At 35.2% G+C, this 22,090-nt stretch overlaps 3 protein-coding genes across 6 annotated transcripts in view; 2 read left to right on the top strand and 1 right to left on the bottom strand.

Moving 5' to 3' along the window:
- LOC122719309 (paired box protein Pax-6) overlaps window positions 1-3,819 on the top strand; it is a 31,932-nt gene extending 28,113 nt beyond the window's left edge. The window contains exons 8-9 of the mRNA XM_043945018.1: window positions 49-305; window positions 3,543-3,819. Of these exons, the coding sequence (XP_043800953.1) occupies window positions 49-305; window positions 3,543-3,631 (346 nt within the window). The 3' untranslated portion in view covers window positions 3,632-3,819. The remainder of the gene's footprint in view (window positions 1-48; window positions 306-3,542) is intronic.
- A 7,440-nt stretch (window positions 3,820-11,259) lies between these two features.
- On the bottom strand, window positions 11,260-20,953 carry LOC122719372 (transmembrane 7 superfamily member 3-like). Of its 3 annotated transcripts, XR_006347577.1 has the most exons (10): window positions 20,737-20,953; window positions 19,332-19,670; window positions 17,986-18,251; window positions 16,657-16,828; window positions 16,242-16,382; window positions 15,834-15,983; window positions 14,584-14,838; window positions 14,180-14,387; window positions 13,183-13,379; window positions 11,260-13,048 (listed from the first exon to the last, which is right to left on the bottom strand). XR_006347577.1 is itself a non-coding variant. In XM_043945105.1 (8 exons), the coding sequence occupies exons 1-8, from the start codon at window positions 20,831-20,833 to the stop codon at window positions 14,260-14,262; spliced, it is 1,548 nt and encodes a 515-aa protein (XP_043801040.1). In that variant the 5' UTR covers window positions 20,834-20,953; the 3' UTR covers window positions 14,099-14,259. The 3 variants fall into 3 exon arrangements, 1 of the variants encoding a protein (XP_043801040.1); XR_006347578.1 differs by lacking the exons at window positions 11,260-13,048; window positions 13,183-13,379 and adding an exon at window positions 13,441-13,661; XM_043945105.1 differs by lacking the exons at window positions 11,260-13,048; window positions 13,183-13,379 and having other exon boundaries at window positions 14,099-14,387.
- Window positions 20,953-22,090, top strand: part of LOC122719371 (ankyrin repeat and SAM domain-containing protein 1A) — a 73,104-nt gene continuing 71,966 nt past the window's right edge. For both annotated transcript variants that reach the window (XM_043945103.1, XM_043945102.1), the window contains exon 1: window positions 20,953-21,319. In XM_043945103.1, the coding sequence (XP_043801038.1) occupies window positions 21,216-21,319 (104 nt within the window). In that variant the 5' untranslated portion in view covers window positions 20,953-21,215. The remainder of the gene's footprint in view (window positions 21,320-22,090) is intronic.

Genomic DNA, 22,090 nt, shown 5'->3' with positions numbered 1-22,090 from the left:
TTTAACGCATTTTCTCCAATGTCTCCACCTTACTCGGTACGTTGGCAGCTCGATGTCGAGCAGCTTGGGCGGGTCAATGGGTGGAAGCTGTCTTCAGCAGCGCGCCGAGGGATATCCGGCGTACGTGTTCCACGAGCCCCTTCACTCGCTGACGCAGTCTTACTCCCACGCACACAGCACTGCTGCGCATTCGCAACCCCATCGCGGTATACCGACCTCTCATGGTGGAACCCCCACCACGCCAGGAGGACAGCCTGCAGGACCAGGTGGTGCGCCCTACCAACCAACGACCTCGACCGCCACTGGTGAGTTTCCGCTTTAAAGGATTGTTTGTTTGTTGTTCTTGTTCAATCTTCAAGGCCGTCTACCCCTCTCCTCCTCTTCTCTCCTCTCCTCCTCTTCTCTCCTCTCCTCCCTCCCCTTAAGCTTAAGCGTTTAACACTGATCAAGGTCGGGGTGTAACGCAAGAAGGAGGTGAGGATGCCACCTCCTCGTCCAGGTATCTTGGACGAAAACCTTTTTCTCTCTAGGTTGTATCTCTCTCGAGGCGATGATGAGGGCAGGAGGTGAAAGTGGATCGAGTGGATTGGGAAAGGTGGTTCGAGTTCTCTTAACGGTACTTTGACCGGCGTGGGAACTTGGAATATTTTTTTTTTTTTTTTTTTGGTAAAGAATATTTTCAAAGGACGAAATTGTATCAGTAAGTAAGTTTTGGGGGGAAGAGGGTTGATTTTACTCTAAGAAGAGAGATAATTCTCGTCGATAAAAATTGATATTATACAAGGAATTTTTTTTAGATTAGATCCTTTTAATATTCCACTATTTCGATAAAAAGGGGATGATTCAGGAGGAGTGCTTTTTCCACGTTTGTTTAGTGCAATTAATTTTATATTTAATTATTCAATCTGTTAAATTATTCGAATTAGCGTGTAATCTTGACAAGTCTGATTCATAAATACACCATATTTGTCATATCGTTAAACACACGATAAATTTATCCATTATATACTTCCTACACTTAAATTACACGATTAAAATACTTTATCGATTAAAATTTGCTGACCGTCCCCCCTAAAATCCTCATATTTCGCAAGTACGATTATCCTTCGTCCATTTTCCGACAAAGAGTCGTCGCAACAAGCCAAGCTTTCTTTCGATATCGACGGAGACTTGGCTCCGCGGGATCGCCGGGGTGGGGGTGGAAAATTCCGATTCCCGTCGCGTGGTTGCGGCACTCGACGCGTGTCGTTTGTCGGGAACACGGTGAAACGTGCTCTCGTTCTCTCGCCATTCAAACTCCCACAACTCTCGACAATTCTCCAAACGACGAAAAAGGATAAGCGGGGGGGGGGGGGGGGGGGAGGGGGCGTCTTCTTCGAGAGGAGAACGGTCTACTTAGTCGAGGCCGATGAAGTTTAATGGGCGGAAGTTTGTTGTTTCATCGGCGACGTTGTTACGCGTCGTTCGTACGCGGGGAATGAAACTAAGTAAATAAATCCTCGCGCTTAAATATATAAATCGAATCTTCGTTCCTTTTCGTATCTTTGATTGAAAATTGTTTGGCTGGATTTGTTGAGTTTGGACTTTTTCGAAACGAACGGAAAATGAATCGCGGTTCTTTTTTTTTTATTTCTTAATAATTGCTCGTTCGAAATTTACGCGTTTAACGTGATATCTTTCATTTACATAATATATGTGTAGTTTTTGAAGATTTCAAAATACTTGAAAATATTCTCTTTTTTTCATCTCGAATATTTCGAGTTTAAGATAAATCGGTTTTTGAAGGTATCCGATATGGTGGAACGCGTGTAAATTCTAAAGTAAACAGATACCCATTCTTATTCCCATGGAGAAAATGGGTATGTGGAAAATCGATGGCCAAGCTTTCCCTTCAAATTTCTCAACCAATCTTCACTTCCACCCGACACCCTAACGCGTCGATAGGAAAATAAAAAAACGTCGAGTATTATCCAACAATAAGAACCTCTCTTCTTTCGATCCCACCACCCCCGTCGAAACAGGGGTGGTCGTACAATCCCCGAGAGATCGAGAGAAGGAAAGAACGAACCTCTCTCTCTACGCCTTACACGTCGAAAAGAGAAAGAGGAAAAGGAAAAGGAAGAAAAAGAAGAATATAGACGCACAGGAAAACGATACACAAAGCGCCACGTGGCGCTCGTTCGTCCACGGAATTGTAAAAGGATTTTAAAACAAATCTCGCACGGGCGCCAGCGGGCTCTCCGAATCGAAGAACGGGATGTTCGGTGGTTTTCCACCACCCCACCCTCCCCTTCAGCACCCGTGGCTGCTGAATTTTCCATTTTCCCCGATTCTCTCACTTTCCCTTCCCTTCACCCACACTCCTTCCGTTTCTTCCCTCTTCGACTTTCCCTCTTCCACCACCCTCTCCCTCCCTTCCTCTCCCTCCCTTCTTCTCGTTTAACGAAAACTGCGGAGGATCGACCCCTCCTCTTCTCCCCCTCTTTTCCCTCCCTCCCTCTCTCTCTCTCTCTCTCTCCTTTCTCTTCGACCTATACACCTTCTTCCTCTCTCTCTGTCTCAACGTCTCATCCCCTTTCCCTCCGGTTCGCACCGTCTCCCTCCCCCCAGGAGAGGGTGGCTCTTCCTCTCTTCAGGGTGTACAGGGGGCGAACAGAGGATGTGGATGGGTTGGGTCTCGCCTCGGCTGGGCGAGCGCTCAATAACGTGCGAACCTAAAGGGGAGGAAATACGGGGGTGCGCGGCGTACCTACAGGAATGAAGTGGAACGCCGTAGAATGGTGGAATACTGCGGTACACGCGCCGGCATTCCTCTTGTCTTCTCCCCTCCTCCATTCTTCTCTTTCTCCTTCCTCTTTCTCTCCGGTCCTTTTCTTTCTTTTCTTTCTTTTTTCCCCCCTCCTCTTCTCTCCCTTTAACCGGGCGGGAGAGCAGAGCCAGAGCCCCCCTTTTCGCGGCCGTTTCTCGCCCCTGTCGTTTCCTCTCGCTTCTTACGTGCGGAACGAGCCGCAACTTATCCATCATAATCGTTTTACGTGCATGAGCGCGGGGACTTTCACTTTGCCTCCTCTCTCACTCTCTCTTTCTCTCCTTCTCTTTATCACCGATGTCCCGTTGTCTCTCGCTTTCGGCCCAATTCGTTCGTTCGTTCTCTTGGATCTCTTGGAAATATTGCCTGTTTTTACCGGATCTACGGAATAAAGATCAGATGGGTTTTTCTTTTTATTTGACGTCTCTTTTTCGGGGATGGATGGATCGTTTATTATATTACTTTTTTTGTTCGAAAACTTTGTTACATTGGGATGGAAAATGATCGTTTACGAGTTCATCCAATTGTCGCGAATCAATTCAAAGTGTGTTCCACCTCCACCAAAAATTAATTACACCCTAACGTAATTCTTTTTAATGTTTCCTCGAACCTTCGAAACCCTCGACCCGAAATTATTTTCTCCGCCGATTCAAAAAACGAATCGAACAGTATCGTTTTTTCCCCTCCAAGAGCAATTTAAACAAAAAAGCACGTTCGTTCGAATCCGTTGCAGGCGTGATATCGGCGGGCGTCTCTGTGCCTGTCCAGATCCCGTCTCAGACTCCAGACCTGACAGGCAACTATTGGCCGAGGCTCCAGTGATCCCAGCTCTTCGGGTTCCCGCCCGCGAGCCTGCTCGTCGGCCAGGAGAGCCCGCCGCCACCGACAGCCACCCCCGGTGCAGTGTCCCGGCCGCTGCTCGCATCCCTCGGGATACCGACGCAGCCAGCCCAGCATCAACCAACGAACACGCCGGCCACCACTCCCGTGCACACGTCCGACACCAGTGAGTGAAACACTCTCCATCAATCCCTCTCGACGCTTTCTTTCTACCATCCAGAGATGGTCAACAACGCAACACATTTGCGCGTCGTACGCAAATCTCGAAAAGTAGCGGCCAAGTACGACGAATCGCCGACCACGATCACTGCGATGCCGCCAACGTGACGACTCCAAGAGGATATATGTCTCGCTCGAGTTGGGCTGGTGGACCGGTTTCTCTCTCTCTCTCTTTCTTTCTCTATCTTTCTTTCTTTGTCTTTAAGATTTTTGATCTCGGTTTTTTTTTTCATTTCACGCGTAGCTTTTCATCGAGTATCGAGTATCGAGTTTTTTTTTTTTCCTGGTTTTGATCTCAATTTTTGGTTTGTTCAATTTCGAATGCGAACTTAATACGGGAGATTTAAATTTAAATTTGAAGGCACGGATGTCGAATCGCGAGTAAATTCGATAATTAAAATTGTAATTTTGGAATATGATTTCAAGTAGCATTATTAATTCTGGATAATGGATTTAGGATTTCAAGATTTTGAAGAAAAAATCTGTGGGATGTTAAGTTGGAATTCGAAGAATTAGGTTGGGTAAAAAAAGTTCGAAAGAAAAGTTCGATTATAATATAATTAAATTCGAATTGTTTCGTTTTTATAATTGTCGTATATTCGTTCCTTCTTTCGCTGTAATTAGGCGCGAGATGTTCATAAATTCGCGTATTTTTAATGATAAATGTACGATAATTTTCCAAGTTTTTAAATCGGGACCGAGAGAACAAAGTAATCTAATTTAACAATTTTGATCGTAATTTGTACGAACGTATATAATCCGTAAATAATTATTTTATTTTACTCAAAGAACTAATAAAATTTTGGAAAAACCCATTTAATAAAATCAAAAATCACAGCGAAAGAGTTCGAACGAATCGTGTAACCTGTTAAGGGTAGGGCGCAACAGGAGTTTGAAAAGAGAATAAAGGTTAACGAGTGCCACGCTTTAATTCGATTAATTACTCGTTGGAGGCTTGCCAAATCTCGATAACTAGCGGACACTGTTGATAGCTATTTTCGGTCAACAAGGGGAAACAAGAATGTGCACGTCCTCGTTCGAATCTTTGCGATTATCCATCCTCTTAAACAAATCCTCGCGATTCGTTAATCCGTGATTATATTCTTTATTTTTCATCAAATCATTCGATGAATATTTTAACAACGTGCCCCCCCTCCCTCTCCCCTCCCCCACAAAACTAATTCACTTTGCACAAATTTCGTACAACGAATCTCTTTACTCTTCGTCAAATCGTTTTTTTTTTTTTTTTTAACAAAATTTCACGCAAAACTACTTTTCCTTGCACAAATTTCGTACAACGAACTTCTTTATTTTTTATTTCTTTAACAACGAACGATTTCATTTTCACGAGATTAGATTATTTTTCTTCGGCTTCGAACGTACGTTGCGTTTATTCAAGAACGGAAATCCTCCTCTTGAGACGACAAATGCTGTCAACGACATCTAGCGTTGAAAAAATCGCACTGATCGTGAACGTGATCGCGCGACGATTCGATTCACCGTTTAATCCCTTATGGTCGTAGACGTATACGCATGACCCGGGTCACGCAGGGTATAATATTGTCCATCTACTCGAGACGACAATGTACAAATCAACGCACCGGCGTCGAACATGCTCGTTAGACGATCCAACCGCGACTGATGGATGGAAATATTTATACGGCGATATAATACATAAATGTATACAATACAATAGCGAACGAACGTCGATACGAATAATACGCGTATATAAACATTGTCGGTATAAATTGTGTTTTGAATCAAAGTTGTACGTCTTTTAAATTAATTTAATTTTGAATAACTATAATAACTTTCGATCGTTTACAAAGAATAAAAATAAAAATTTCTCTGCTTGTAATAAAAAAATGATCACTGTTTGTTAGATAGATAAAAAACAAATAAAAATTCATATATATTATTAATAGACGAATTGAAATAGTACAATGAGATAAAAAAAAAAAAAATTATCTTCGTGCGCTTCTTATTCACAAATATTTTTTCAACGTTTCAATATTTTTTTAACGTTTCGTATTTTACTTCGTTACAGAGGATTAACGCGAAACAAAATATTCTCGACTCCTTGTACTCGATTCAACGAATCGTCAAATTTTAATATCAAATTTTTAACGTTTCTAAAACAATATCGATCGACACAAAAATAAGCATGGAAAAGTTTTTTTTTAAATGATCGTTTATATATTTTATTATTATTCGATAATTGAAAATTGTGCGAAAATTCAAAATTACTCGAGGATTTTATTTTAATTGTTTTATCGTCGATATCGATATATGGACGTGTTAAAAATTTCCTGATCGACGACTCGAGAGAAGGTTTTTATCGAATTTTCCACGCGTAGAGCTGTTGTACGCATGACAGCAGCGAAATTTTCGAGGGATCCGAAGACGGACGGAGGCGGGCATCCGCTGCAAATATTCTCGCGAGACTTTGGGGTGGCTCTGGCCAAGCCTTTGTAAGGGTGGGAGCGCCGCGAGAGGATTGATAGCTGCCTCGAGGGTGGCTTTTTTCGCCGGCCATCACGCTTGCGAGCAGATATGGCGCCGGCTGACAACGTTTCCTCCGCTTCGATCTCTCCCTCCTTTCTCGAGTCAAGTCGAGAAATTCGACGGAAGTGGATACATATGCTTCCAAAAAATTCCTTCTTCTTCTTTCTCTTCTTCTTCTTCTTTCTCTTCTTCTTCTTCTTCTTCTTTTTCTTTTTGAAATATATCTCGTTTCCACTGTTTTTTCGATCGAATCTTGTAGGGATGTAACTTTCAAAATTTTTCCTTTTTCATCCTCGGACGAAAATCGATTGAAAATCTTCCGTAATGGGTAGGAATATTTTTTTTTCAATTTCCAACTTGCGTCTTTAATTTTCAAATAAAGAAAATTGTAGGGACTTTCAAAATTTTTCTTTTTCATCCTCGAACGAAAATCGATTGAAAATCTTAAGAACTAGGAATATTTTTTTTTCGATTCTTCCAACTTGCGTCTTTAATTTTCAAGTAAAGAAAATTTTATTCGTTTAATCGCGTTCGGAGACAAAATTCTCGCTCGAAATTTTCGAAAAAAAGAACTTAATTATTTATAAATAAATAGTATGAAATGTTATTGAATTAAAGTTTAAAAAAATCGTGAAAAGAAATTTAAATCGATTTAATCGCCGGTTGTCGATCGTCGACGAGCCTCGTTCGAACGCACTTCCGCCAGGATTCGCTCAAACTAGGTCCTCGGGTAATCCCGTTAAGAGTCGAGCGCCTCTTTCTCGCAGACTTTGCGAAAGGTTCAAGGATACAGCGTTAGCTTTAGATTCCTCCTTCGGCTAGCCGGACAAGAAAAACGTGTTTCTCAACTCACCTCTTTTTACCCTCACCCTCCCTCCTCTCTCTCTCTCTCTCTCTCTCGTGCTTCAAGGACAACACGAATTCTCGAACGATTCAAACGAGAGCAGTTCTCTGTATATTTCTCACCCTGACGAACGTTTCAACCCCTTGGTCCAAAAACTCGACGCGATTTCTTTAGATTAAGACAATCCAATCTGTAGTTGAGTGAAACGAAGAAGAGAAGAAGAAAGGAAAAGAGAAAGGCTTTGACTCGAGTCGAACAGAGAGAGAGAGAGAAAGAGAAAGAGAGAGAGAGAGGAAGGGAGGGTCTCTCTTTGCAGTATATATATATATATATATATATTATATACTTTATATAACGCGGGAATAAGAATAGAAACGCGTTTATTAGAAGCAGAAAGACGCGGGCGCGAGAACGTTTCGAGGTGCGGGGGAAAAAATCGTAGATTTATATCGTTTATCGAGACGAGAAACGGGGCGAGTTTCGACTCGTTGTCGCGAAAAAAAAGAAAAGAAAAGAAAAGAAACTGTCCTCTCCCTCCTTTCTCTTCTTCACGCCTTCCTTTTACACCATATATATATACAGTTTCGCGATCGAAAGCGCTCGTTTCCTCGTCGATCTTTCTTGTATAAAGGCGACTTGTAAAATAGCATTTGTTATACTCTTCTTAGCCCGTAAAACGTGTAAATTAGAGAGGAAGTCTTTGACAAGCAGCTGTATATATATATATATATAAATATATATACATATACGTTTAGGGAACCGAATCGGTTTCGTCTCGATAACACGTTCGATCGCGTGAGAAATCGTTTTCGCAAGAAATCGTAATCGAATTACAGGAAGCAAAGTGATCTCTGTTTTGCCGAGTGTATATTCGATGTTGCTCCATTCGGAAAACGAACGATCGGCCGTCTCGATTTCCGAGTTCGAATCGGAAACGAGGAGGTGGAGGGAAGAGGAAGGAAGGGACGGTCGATCGGCGTTTCGAACACGCGACCCGAGCCTATGCCGCCACGCCACACATTTATTCTATTCCCTCATTGTTTGTACGCGCAATTTTACGCCCAGTCATCTTATTATTATTATTATTATTATTATTATTATTATTATTATTATTATTATTATTATTATACTTATTCTTCGTCGCACTTCGAACGCTTGGATCCTTCGCATGCTTGGAAAGTCTTGGAACGGACGATCTTGATTATCACGTGACAACGAATAATAACGATCACATGTTCCACCCATCCATACAGTGTATACAGTGTGCTCTTTCTTCTTTCTTCAGTTTCTATGATTTCATTTAAGTATATGATTTTTGTTTAAGTAAAAACCTTCTTCATTCCTCGTATATGTATATATATATATATATATATATATATTTTTACAATTTTTCTACGATATATAGGATAGAAAAATTGTAGAAAAAATAAATAAATATATATATATATATATGAGGTGAGAAAAAGAATTGTAGAAAGAATTAACAGTTTTATCGCCATGGTAGAATACGTTAATGTAATTTTTAATAAGTAAAAATCGCGAATTAAAAGATAGATAATGGCGATTTTATTAAGGGGGTTGTGGAGTCGGGAACGAATTTTTTAAGGGTTTTTTTTTCGCGAAATTGGGCCTCGAAATCGATTCGTTTCACCGATCTGGCGATTTGTAATGTGGAAGAAATCTTAAGATAAATCGTAAGTTTTAATTTTTTTTTTTTTTTAATTGTGTAATTTTTATATGTAATCGGGGTTTGAATTTAGGAAGAGGGATTATTATTAATGGTTGAGTTTCTTTGTTAGAAATTTTAATTTAATAACTTAGTTGGGACGAGGAAAAGATTATTTAAATATACTGAGATAATACTGTTTGGTGCTTAAGTAGAGGGTAATTAGTTTGTGTTTTAATGCGACTAAGAAATTTATTATGCCCAATACGCGATGTGCAATATTTTGTAAATTTTTAAAAAGAATCGATGACAAAAGCGGTTATTTTGTAGAAAGTTGTTCAAAATTTCTGCCATTTTAAGTTTACCAAGATTTATTAAATACATTCTCTGGATAAATAATCCACACTAGCTCAACAGCTGTTGAAAATACGCTTCTTGAGTCAGCATATCTCAAACATCTATATACTACCTCAAAGATTTACAAACTGTTTTTATAGTCTTTTTCTTTAAAACAAGCAACTCCTCTTCTGTTCATAGATAAGTATCTTTTCACATTCTTTCCTCAAATCCCATTCCAATCCCAAAATACAACATAATGCAACAAAAGCTAATGTTCTTCGCTCTCTCAATTTTTCTCACATCGTAAAAAAAAAAAAAACCACAATTCACGTGCAAACTAAAAATAAAAAAAAAAACCTCATCCAAATGAACAATAATAAAGTTCGACGCGCGAGTTGAAAATTAATTCGCCACTAGTTGCGAGAATTTTTCTCTCCAGATCGAATGGAACGATGAGAATCTCGGGTCGAATCACGAAATCGAAACTTTCACCAGCGAAAATAAATTTTCATCTCCACCACCGAAAGGAGAGACACCAATCCCCCGTCCGTCTAAAAGCACGCGCGCCACGTGGAAAAGTGTCGCGTAAAAGTGGGAAAATTATGGTACAGGGTAATTTGATATATATATACACACACACACATACACACACACGATGCGCTACCTCAGAGACAAGGCTTTTTACGCGATATAAAATTTCTAATTAATCGCATTAGCGGGTCGAAAGTGGAGGGACGGAAAAAGCGGGAAGGACGCGCAAGCGCGACCGCGAAAACCACTCGAGAGAGATTTTCGTCGGTGCACGCGACACACGCGAACGGGTGGAGAGGGGGAAGGGTGGGGAGGAAGGGGGTTCCGCTCGCGACATCCGTTTCACGCGGCTCACCGCGATAAAACGACCGACCAACTATCCCGTAAAACACGCGTTTCACTCTCCCCCCCCTCTCCTGTTTTCCCTGCTCTTTATGCTCGATTATAAGCTCTCAGCTTATTTGGAAAAAAGGGCATATTACGTCTTCGAGGATTGCTTCTCGTCTTTGTCCAGAATTGTGCCGAGGTGAAGAATCAATCATGGGTGGCGTATGAGGATGACTGAGGAGGAGATCGAAGAATTTATGCGATCTATATTGGTTGATGATTTTACTCGGAATATAAACTCTCACTGTTTATCGAAATTCAATTCACATCTCGGTTGTGATCGGAATTCGAAGTAGTTGTTTTTGGATAAACTTTAATCAAAAATTGGAATTCTGTAAAATAGACATTTTGTAGAGAATCGAAATTTAATTTCTATGTATGGTTTGAGAATACAGAATTTTCTTTGGATAAATGTTGTTCAAAAATTGAAATTTAAATTATAGGTAGTCGTGAAGAATTATCGAAATTGAATTTCAATATTAGTGAAATAGAATTCACAGTTTTTCTTTATGTTTTGATGAATATAAAAGAAAAGAGAACGAGAGAATTGAAATTAATGCGTATATACGTTTGTTTTGTGAGATTTATGGGAAGTTTCTCTGGATGATGAGTACACATGCAAATTGATCAATTATCCAATTTTTTATTCTATCTTTTCGATGTGATATCAGTGGATCCAAGTGGAATCATTCAAAAAATTGCCAAGCAAAAGATAACTAATAAATAATGCTATTTCGTGTTTTTACAACAATTATTCGCGTGCGATTCGTATTTGAACGCGTTGTTGGTAGTCGATTTGAATTTTTATTTTCGATTCGTACCTGATGCGAGGAGAGGCAACATTGAATTATAGGTAATAACTTGAAACTTCGACTTTTTCGAAAGCCTATGTTACAGATTGTCAGAATATCGTGGAAGTTTTTAATTTGGTTAAAATGAACGAAATATAAAGGGTTACACCATCGTGATTAATGTGATCTATATATATATATATATCCAAGGATAATAAAACTTTTAATTTTACTTTAGCATCGAGGATAACTGAAATTAAATATTACGACGTTAATTTTAAATACGTGCACAATTTATTATTTAGCAATCTTCAATCCGATTAAATTAAAATTAAGTTACATTTCAAGCCAAAATGCGTTTTATAAATATGACCTATCTACAATTTTCATCAAATACATTATTACAATCCATGTTATAATAATTATTATTATTATTAAAACGGAAAGTTTTAACGAGTTTTCAACTTTCGTTTATTTCAAACAAATTAAGATAAGTGCAAGAGATTCACTTGTATAAACATATTGCATATTTATAAATCGACGTGTGTTTACAACATTGTAAAATACGATCGTGTCGTACGACATTTTACGAGGACCTTGTGATATTAAAACCGATGATCGGACGCAAGAATCGCCGTTCCAAGACTCCCCCGGTCCACATTTTGTTCCCTTCGCCCAAGCATATACTCCTCGAGCATGTGTATATGAGTGTTACGCAACAAGCATCCGTTTAATTAGAATCTCTGATAAAAAAAAAAAAAAAAACAAAACAGCTTCTCCTCCCTCGAGAAAAAACTTTTGTGCCGAATAACAGTCAGACGCGTCAAGTCTCTCTCTTTCTCTCTCTCTATCTCTCTCTCTCTCTCTTGTCAGTAGGTGACGAGCTAATAACGATTTGTTAACAGTCAATAGGGTAATTTAACGATATATTGTGCGTCGAGTCGCGTAGACGAGGCACGAACGAGAAGAATAAAAAATAAATAAATAAATAAATAAATAAATAAATAAATAATGTAAGAATAAATCGTGTTCCGTCTGTTAGGAAAGACGCGCAACGTTTCCTACGATGTCGACACGCGGCGCAAGCTGCTGGTGTACCGCAATTCGTTTGAACGTTTTCCACGGCGAACGGGGATTGTAATGTACATTAGTAAATTTATATTTTTGGATGAAGAAAAAAAAAAAAGAAAAAGAAAAAATAAAACTAAAAAATGGAGCAAAACAAAGAGGACGCAACGCAGGCCGAATAATTGGCCGAATTTAGGGGCAAAAAAGATCGCACGCGCGCGCGCCGCCATTTCTGTCGATTCTCCCATGGTCGAGGACCTTGATTTTCTCGACGTCGTACACTTCGTTTTCGGATCCGCACGGACCACTTCTGCGTTCGCGATGTAATATTTCATATATATAAATATATATATATATATACGTATAAGGGAACCAAAGGTGTTCGTGAATCGTTACCTTCGATTTTTTTTTCACTTTTTAATCCTCTCGAATTTTCGAACAGAATGTTTCGAAATGTATTTCTCTCTTTGAATTTATTTTATTCGCGATTTTGAATTTGAATCGTGTCTGGTGAAGAATTTTTTATCGGTCGATTTTTTTTTTTTTTTTTTTATTTCATTGAAAGAATTGAATGAATATCGTGTACCTTGATATGAATATAGAAATGAAAAAGGAATTTCTGTAAGATTACAGAGGGCGCCAAAAGGGTATTATAAAAATGGCTTCGTCGAGCTACTTTATTTTTTTGGCCGACTTTATCCTTCCTCGCGAAGATAAAAAATATGCTTGGTGAAAAATGTATACGTTGTATACAAGAACAAAAATACAATCGACGATTTCTATGGAATTTGTATGGAAAATCGTTGAAACAATTTATAATACACCGAAATGGAATTTGATTCGTTGGATTCGTTGCCGCGTAAATTTTATCTCTATTTTGTTTGTTGTTTTGATAAATTGCATGTTTAAAGATAGGGGCAAGTTCCATTTCAGTGATGTTATTGGAAGATGAAGATGAATGTCTTTGATTCACATTGCGAACGATCCTGTGAATCTTCGACAGATCCGAGGGCGGTGACGCGGAAGTGGTCACGCAGTTTTCTTATTATCTGTAATAATAAATACTGATAACGAATACAGTGTATGAGTATTAACAAATTTATTAACGAGAATAATATATTATTGCGACAGTAATCTACGTAAGTGTTGTGAATAATGGAGATAATATTGTTGCTGTGATTACCTTTAAGATTGTAAGTAGTAGGATATAGAAAACCACTGTTAGGTGTCACTGTCTCGATTCAATAAATGTTATTTCATTTTAATGACAACGCAAGTCGTCTGGCGTCATTTTTTTTTTTTTGTTCAATAAACACTTCAAACCTTTCGTCGTTATCCTTTGGATCCTTTATATTCCGAGTACGTATTTATACGTATATGCTATTGAAAATTATTAAATTATTTATATGTAAACTTTCTTTTAAGCGAAATAAAAGTTCTACAAAGTAATTACTATCATTACTTCGAAACACTATTTTTCATTGTAAACAATATTTTATATTTCAAAGTAATTCTATTTTTCCCGTTTCTTTGTTTCCGATTTGGATGGAGAGCTCAACGTTCGATGCCTCTTGGTTTTAACGTTTAACCGATACAAGCGAAATAATTGCATTGTTTGCTTCATTTTCAAATATTTGAATAATAAACACTTTACGGTTTAAGCTAGTAAAGAAAGACGAAACAATTGAATAGATGAGAAATTAATATTTATGCTTTTATTTTGTTTACATATTTATTAATTAAAGATATTTATCACGTGTATTTCGAAAAATATAAAAAGAAATAAAAAATCTAGCAAAAATTTGGTTGATATTAAGAAATGATTGTATGTAATAGGAGAATTTATTTTTTATATTTATATATGAATTACAGTGATTGATAAATGGAAAGAATAATATGTAAAAATATTTTTTTTAAATAATTATATCATATTTGAATATATTTGGTATAAAATTTATAAAAATAACAATTGAAATTAATTAAAAAATATTATCAATATAAATCATAGATATGAGATCTCTTAATATTATCTTTGATGTCTTATCGTTACATTATAAAATGTTTCGATCAACTTAGCCTTTGAAATATTATTTTATAAATATAAAATCATAAAACATAAACGTATATTAAATTTGTTTATATTCTTTTGAATATAATATATATATATATAAATAGAATACCTAAAATTCAATCCTTGTATATGAAAAATTGTGAACTGTATCATTCGTAATTGTAGTAATTACATTTGGAACATGATTCGTTAATATTGATTCCACAATGGTGTTGTTTCTGTAATTGTTTCTGTCTGGTTTAATAATAATCGATTTTGGCGATGTTTATAAAAGTGATAGAACGCCAAACAGGTCCAGAATACAATCAACCATATATCTGAAAGACCATATATATTTCATATTGTTTCAAAACATTTTATTATTAACATGTTATCTGTTAACGATTATGTGTATATCACCTATATAATTAATATAATTAAATTTGAATAAAATAAAAATCCAATATAAAATACAACAATTCTTAAGTGATATACAGTTTTAAAACGTGTAGATGTATATAAAAAAGATGATACCCTTAGTCTGAATTGGAGGTCGAACAATAGCTAGATTAAAATCCTCCACAGTTGCTCGTCTTACAATATTTATCATAATATATTTCAGAGAAGAACCAACCCAATAATCAATCGGCAGGATTATCATGAAGGATGAAAATATGGAACACGTAATGTGAGAATAAAAGTTAAATGTCGTGACAAGAGCTATACTGAGAGTCAATGTCAAAAATAGTAACCAAAACACCATATTGTTCTGCAGAATTATAAATGAACCTGAAAGAAACAAAATTAGAGAGAGAGAATTGAAATAAGTAATATTAAATAATAAATGCATTTGTATTGTATTCTCGCAAAAATCTTTCACGAAATTCCTCTATCGTTACTTTTATATACACATATATAAACGAATATATAAAAAACTTTATAAAAGAAAAAAAAAAAATACATCTCAACATCATGAAACAATTCTTTCCTTCGTACGTTTCCTTAATACCATTCGTGAAAGTTTATAATTCATTTCCACGAGACGTACGTGATTACATAAACCACGGAGAACGTGATCAAACTGTGCCAAAAGACGGTGGGCGGGAGAGAGGATGGCCAACTCGATCATCTGTCGACGGGGACCGATACTCTGTGCAGTTACGCATGCATAGACCGTGTAATCTAAATAGGTCTCGGAGCTAAATAAATACGGGGGACACAATTAGGTAAATGCGAATCTTTCAAGCTGGTTAGATCTCGCTTCGTGAGAGTTGGCGCAGGGGGCCTGGTTTACCCTGTGTGTACGAGCCATGATTTTTATTGTGCGCGTGTTTATGCGTGTATGTGCGGAGATGGTGGAGGGTGGTTATGGTGAGAAAGGTAGGAGGTAACGCGAATGCTGTGCGGCTGTGGGGGATTCGGCAGACGAAGTTTCCACATGAGCGGGCAACATTGATAAAAGCTACAGGGGGACTCTCTGACTGTACTTCATCCCTTCACCAAACTCGAACTAACTTCGGGGGCGGTGAGCTCTCTCTCTCTCTCTCTCTCTCTCTCTCTCTCTCTCTCTCTCTCTCTCTCTCTCTCGTTTCTGTCTCATCCCCCTTTCTTTTCCCGTTACACTCCTCTCGTCCGCTTTTAAGCCGGCTTCCATTATTTTCCTATAATTTACTACAACCCCTGCTGATCTTTCCTCAAGCGACATGCATTGAATCGCTTTTCGGATACGTTTACTATCGGTATTTCGTGCGTGCCCTTCAAGAGATGCCAAGCCCCTTCCGTACCTGGGGAGTGTAAGTAAGCAACGCACGCAAAGAACAAGCCCAGAGTCATATTGACCAGCAATGCACCGCTACGATTCTCTGTGGAGTACGGACATACTAACGACAACAGGTTGAAGAGCAAACCTATCGCCAGGCCAGTTATAACGTTTCCTGAAACAAACGGGACAATGGTATGATAATAATATTCATTGTATTTAGTTGTCTTTAATTTTATTGTTTTTGTTTTTCTATAGATAAAACGTACAACAGATATCCAGATAGACAATCGTTATTGTATTTAAATTATATGCTGTTATTTTTTTATTATTTTATTAAATTTTTTCACTTATAAAAATATATATATATATATAATTTTATGACAAGAAGAGTATGAGAAAAATAATAAAAATATTGTCGTTATATACATACCTTCTATAGCATATCCAATTACGCATCCAATGAAAAATATAGGAAACATTTTTTCAACTCTAGAGACATGATGACCCAGGAATGTAAAAAATAATCCCACGAAGAAACAAATGGCAGAAATAAACTTCAAAACACCCCCGGCTGAAAATAACGATACGATAGAACGATTAATTTTTTGGAATGCTATCAATGATGATTTTCTCGTATGTATATAAAATGTATAAAAGAAAAACATGATAATTATTTTATGTACAATCTGTGTATCACAATTGTCTCTAATAAGATATTTCTAATCGTAAAATGCATAGCAATACGGTGTGACATATATTAAATTCAACAAGTGATATCGATATTAAAAAATAAAAAATGAACTTATCATGTTTTTCTTGTGTTATGGATGAAATGGAACACGTACATAAAATGTCACATGATACAGGATCGATTGTGGGATTACAGCCGTATGAAAATATCGGGATATAGGCCGCAGAATAATCCCCATAACTAGCCACTGCGACGTAAACCGAGCCAACTCCGATATACGCGCTAAATATTCGTCTCATCGGAGAGGAAACAATGGAAGCCATTGCCTAACATGGAAGAGATTTTTTTATCGGTATTAGAATTATTAAGCTTTGATTTATAAATATATATTTATTCGATGTCTGAAAATGTTTGAATATATCATACGATTACGGTGCACGTTTGATTAATTATGTATACAATATTGTTGCCAATAATAATAACTTAATATCATGTTTGTGTTTACTTTTGGCGTACAACGAACGATACATCAATTAATTAATGATTAATCAAAAGTACATTTTGTGAGTATAATTAGAATAGTAATCATTATGTTTTGAGAGTACACATTATATAGGACGATATTTGTAAAATAGTAATTTACAATAAAAATTAATTATTTAAATGTTTAAATCTCAGAATATTTTATATTTTCGATAGATTATATATAATATATGTGAAGATGAGATTGATCGATAAATAATATTTTTAAAATGAATGTTTTGAAACGATCGAAAAATTTATCGATTTGATTGATGAATTTATTATTTTAAATTTTTCTTTGCCTTTAATTGATCGATTATTTTCTTCCAATCTAATATTCAAAATGGGTATTATTTACGATTCGTCCAGTGGAATAAACTTAGTTTTGAAACTAAATCTCGTTCTAAAAAATATATACTGCAAACGAACGAATCAATCGAATTATCGAATCGATAGTTTAATATGGATTTTTGCTTTGTCGTTATCAAAAAATTCAGATTCATCGCGAGTATAATTTTTATGCAATCAACGTATCGTTGACTATATTTTTAAAAAACACACATAATCTGTGAGCTTCTCTTTCATCAAGAAATTAAAAAATGAAAAATAAGAAAAAATTGTTAAACCTACTTTTAAATTCAATAAAGTATCTTTCTTAAACATACAAAAAAAAAAAAAAACAATTCAAACAATCCCTTAATAATCGAATATCCCTATCCTACTAAATTAATTGGAAAATGGGAAAAAAATTAATTGGAAAATTAATTTAAATTATTTTCAAAAAATAATTCTTCTTATATTCTCAAAGTCTCGTTTTAAAAAAACTTTAGACTATTTTAACTATAATAATAAATAAATAAACGGTTAAATTAAAAAATCAATTATTCTCAAATACGATATATAATAAAATAAATTTCGAATCGATCAAATAAATAAATTCTAATTAGATGATACCGAGTACCTTCACTCCGTTCTTCTTGATATCTTCCGCAGTCAGCATTTTTACGATACCCGTGAAATAAGTTTCGGCACTGAGGTCCTGCTCGGGCAGGAACATCTGATACATCTTGACCTCCACCGGCTCCTTTTCGCAAGTGCGGCGCATTGAGTTGAACGGTAACGAGGCTGGTTGCACGTCGACGATCACCATCGCGTCGCGTGTCTGCATTCTCGCGTACGGCGCGATCTCGGTATTGAACTCCATGTTGCATCCACCCGGTACGGGTGCTGCGGAGAGAACAATGAACTCATGGATAGGATTGATCATTCTTTTCAATGGGAAATTTATTATCGAGCCCGCTTCGTGACCACGTGTATACGTGAAACAGAAAAAAAAATCAACGATATACAGATTGGTCCGATTATCACTTTAGTGACCGCGATTGTAATTGGAAAGATATAGACGATGTTGAAACATTTAGCGTGTTGAATTTTTTTTTTTTTTTTTTTGGACAAGTCGATGAAAAAAATAGAAGTAGAAATGTTTGAAGAATAGTTTTGGTAATTTTAGATATAGATATAATAATAGAGAATAGATATAATAGAATATTGTAATTTTAAGGAATAAATATATGTGGAAATTTATTAATTTTAATTATTAATTGGAAAATATGAAAAAATTCCGAAATTTGTGATTAATGTGAATTTTCTTTTTTATGCGAGGTATTAAGTATAATAATAAGAAAAAATATAATAATAAGTAATATTCAATAATCATTTTTATTGAATACGTATCTTAATTTATGAAAGTATTCTTTATAAAAATACAAGAACTAAGGAATGTAGAGCCATTGAAAGTCATTTTTAATTCCTTTGTGCTGCGCGTTACCGATACGAATTGTGAATAAACGAGAATGAATGCGATAATAGCTGAATAAGACTTGAATATTGGTGACGAATATTTCTTGAAAATAAAAACTTAAAATATTTAATAAAATTTAAAAATATATAGGGATAAAAAAAATGTAAAAATATATAATTATTTTCAAATAAAGTTTTTTTAATCTTATATAATTATCATTATTGCAATAATGGATCACCCTGTATATCGTTTCATATTGTTTAAAATGCAGAGTTTACAAAAATTACCAAGTCTGAATCAACAATTCATATCATAACATTTAGCTTAGCGTTGATAATTTGTGAATGAAATGAAAAATTAAAATTATTTTAATTTTATATATAAAAAATTGAATTGCACAACAACGAACATTATTGATTAATTTTTAGAGATTTAAAATACACATAATAAAATAAAATAATGATTCATATCAAATCGTTTATTACGAGATAAGCTATACTACTCACCTTTATTATTGTAAGTAATAACAACGAGCAGAGCCTTAACATCGTGAACATTATCATTTTTCACGAAAAATTGTGTCATTATATTAGTATCTAGCTTAGAGAAAAGACCAATGTTTGATCCAAATATGCTTCTATTTGAAACTTTATTAAGACAATCTTTGTCAAAAGATAATGTAACATTATGTTGATAAATATGAATTTGAAAAATAATAAATGAACCGCTGGAGGAAACGTTTGTTACATTAAAGATTGCTTTGCTACTTGCTGCAATAGATATTTGTTTCATATATGGTGTAGTGTCATGAAGATTAGTTAATTTCATTTCAAATACACTTCCATCTGTAAAATGTATCGTACATTATATTGACATTTTACAAAAAATTTTAATGTAATGATTCATTATATTACATATTTCAAATAATTTAAAAGGATATTGTTGAGAAAAATAAATTAGAGGATCACTGTAATTTAAATATTATTTATACGTATAAAAGATCATCACATATACTTTTTTTGATGTAACGTTTCAACTTGTACATTTAAAAATAAAATGATAAAAATATGATAGATATATATATCTATAAATACAATTATTATATAATTTAAATATAATAATAATAAATGTAATAATTTATAATTATATAAATTTATAATTATAATAAATTTATAATTATTTTGATAAATTTAGTTTTTAAATAAATATTTCTTTCTCATATTTTCATAATGTAACGGTTGGATATTTTTGAACATGAATATTTTTCACTTATACATTACATTTAATGTGAGTAATATTTTCTGATGTAAATATATTACACAGAAAATATGTACACAATAAATATTATTACACATTTAGAATATTTACATATGTAATCACATAATAAATATATATAAAATGTATAGCTACATTTGAAAATAAATATGTAATATAAAAATGTGTATAGAAAATATATGTTTTTGAAGTAATAAGTATTTTTATTAATATTTTACTTTATATTTATACAATTATATTATTTATATGTACATTTATCTATTGTTTTACATTATCATTTAAATATCTTATACAATAGATAATAGATAAAGAAGAAATATAATTCTAAATAAAAAGCGTTGTATAATCCATTAAGTTTTGCATTTAATCGATAAATAGGAAAATAATATTACTTTTTATAGATATATTATATTATAAATAATCTCACATTTATATCAATTCAAAAGATTACACTAATTATTTATATCAATACATAATTGAAAAACAATCTAATATTATTATATCTTTAAACGAATTATAAAATTTATTGTTTTTACATTTGAAATTAACTACGTTTAATAACGGAAATTTTTTTAACCGGCTTAAGAAAATATATAAAAAAATTGCCAGAATACACTATTGAGGTTATGTGCTTACCACCGAGAGACAGTATATTTGATAATACTTTCGTATTTAAACTGCCAATGAAGAATAACAGAAAGATCAGCAACTCTCCGATAAAATTGCGGCTCATGTCGATCGGAGTTATGAACCGCGTGACACACTTATTCGATTAAATTGCCGCAAAGCCGAGTCGGCGTGAAGCCACGGAAAATCAGTACGGCGCAACAGCTGGTACTTGACAGTCGGCTACATGCCTGAGCACGGTATACTTCGAGTCTCGGCTACTGTCGTTCTATCTCGCTCTTGAACAACCAATCATCGTGTGCCTGAATATTCCTTTCTCTGTCGCGCTAGCGTGTGTTGCGAGTGTTTTGCGAAGTGACCGTAAGGTGGCGACGCAGTCGGCCCAAGATGGCCACGCTGGATCAATGAAACGCGAGTAATCATAGTAAAAACAGAAATTGACAAGTGTGCAAGTGAACACCAGACTTTGATTACAGTGTAAATGGACCATGGGGAAGGATCAGGAGCTGCTGGAGGCAGCGAGAAACGGAAATGTCACCGTGGTCGAGAAGATTTTGGGTCAACGAGCGAAGAGGAGTGGTCCACTGGCAAGGTGGGTGTCACCATAGCAGACTTTGCTTTTTCTCGCTTCTTTTCCCGTTTTTGTGTTCTACGTAGTGTTTCACATAATAGTTTTGCTTTCGTGCACGTTATCTTGATTAGATTATGGAAAAAATAACTTCATTGTCTGTCAATTCATTGAGAAATGAAAGTTACGTGTCACGTTCTTTTAGAATTTCTATTCTGATCATTTGATTTCAATGATAAAGTGTTTATACAGTATTGACTACTATTCCGATTGTTTCCTTTCATTTCATTTTTCGAAATTCTTCCTTGTTATCTTTATTAGTCAGGAACAACTGTGTTTTAAGCATAAATGAAATTAGATGAGTCGTTATATGTACCGGTACCTGCGTTAAATTATCTACGCTCAATTGATCGCTACATTTTTCCAATTAATTCCGATAGTTTGCCAGAGATACTTGTGGATGCCGTCGTTTGTACCGTTATACGTGGAATCTGTTCCGTTCGATAGTTTTCACATTAATTAAGTGAACGAACCTTATTACAAGCAACAATATTACATTGTTTAATAACAATATATGTTATTATTATTATTTTTATTTTAACATTGTAATTATTTTATGTTTGTATATTATCCATTAATCGCTAATAGGTAAGCAGTTTCGTGTCTAATAACTGACAATTAGATTCATGATACATATTTTGTGAAAACTGCAATAGCCATCGTTGAATGAAATTCTCGTATTCTCCGGGTTATCTTTATCGAACAAGATTTAATAATCGGATATTTTTCTACAAT

This window comes from Apis laboriosa, unplaced genomic scaffold (genome assembly GCF_014066325.1).
Source record: "Apis laboriosa isolate Shangri-la unplaced genomic scaffold, ASM1406632v1 scaffold74_cov149, whole genome shotgun sequence".
In the NCBI taxonomy this organism is placed as follows: domain Eukaryota; kingdom Metazoa; phylum Arthropoda; class Insecta; order Hymenoptera; family Apidae; genus Apis; species Apis laboriosa.
This window is presented reverse-complemented; position numbering and strand designations above follow the sequence as displayed.

Bases quoted from the DNA above. Each gene is read 5' to 3' on its own strand.
- LOC122719372 (XM_043945105.1), bottom strand. From the start codon at position 20,833: ATGAGCCGCAATTTTATCGGAGAGTTGCTGATCTTTCTGTTATTCTTC. The intron at 16,829-17,985 runs GTACTCGGTATC...CTTCCATGTTAG, and splicing joins TCAAGAAGAACGGAGTGAAG to GCAATGGCTTCCATTGTTTC. The intron at 14,839-15,833 runs GTACGGAAGGGG...TGTTTCTTTCAG, and splicing joins TGCTTACTTACACTCCCCAG to GTTCATTTATAATTCTGCAG.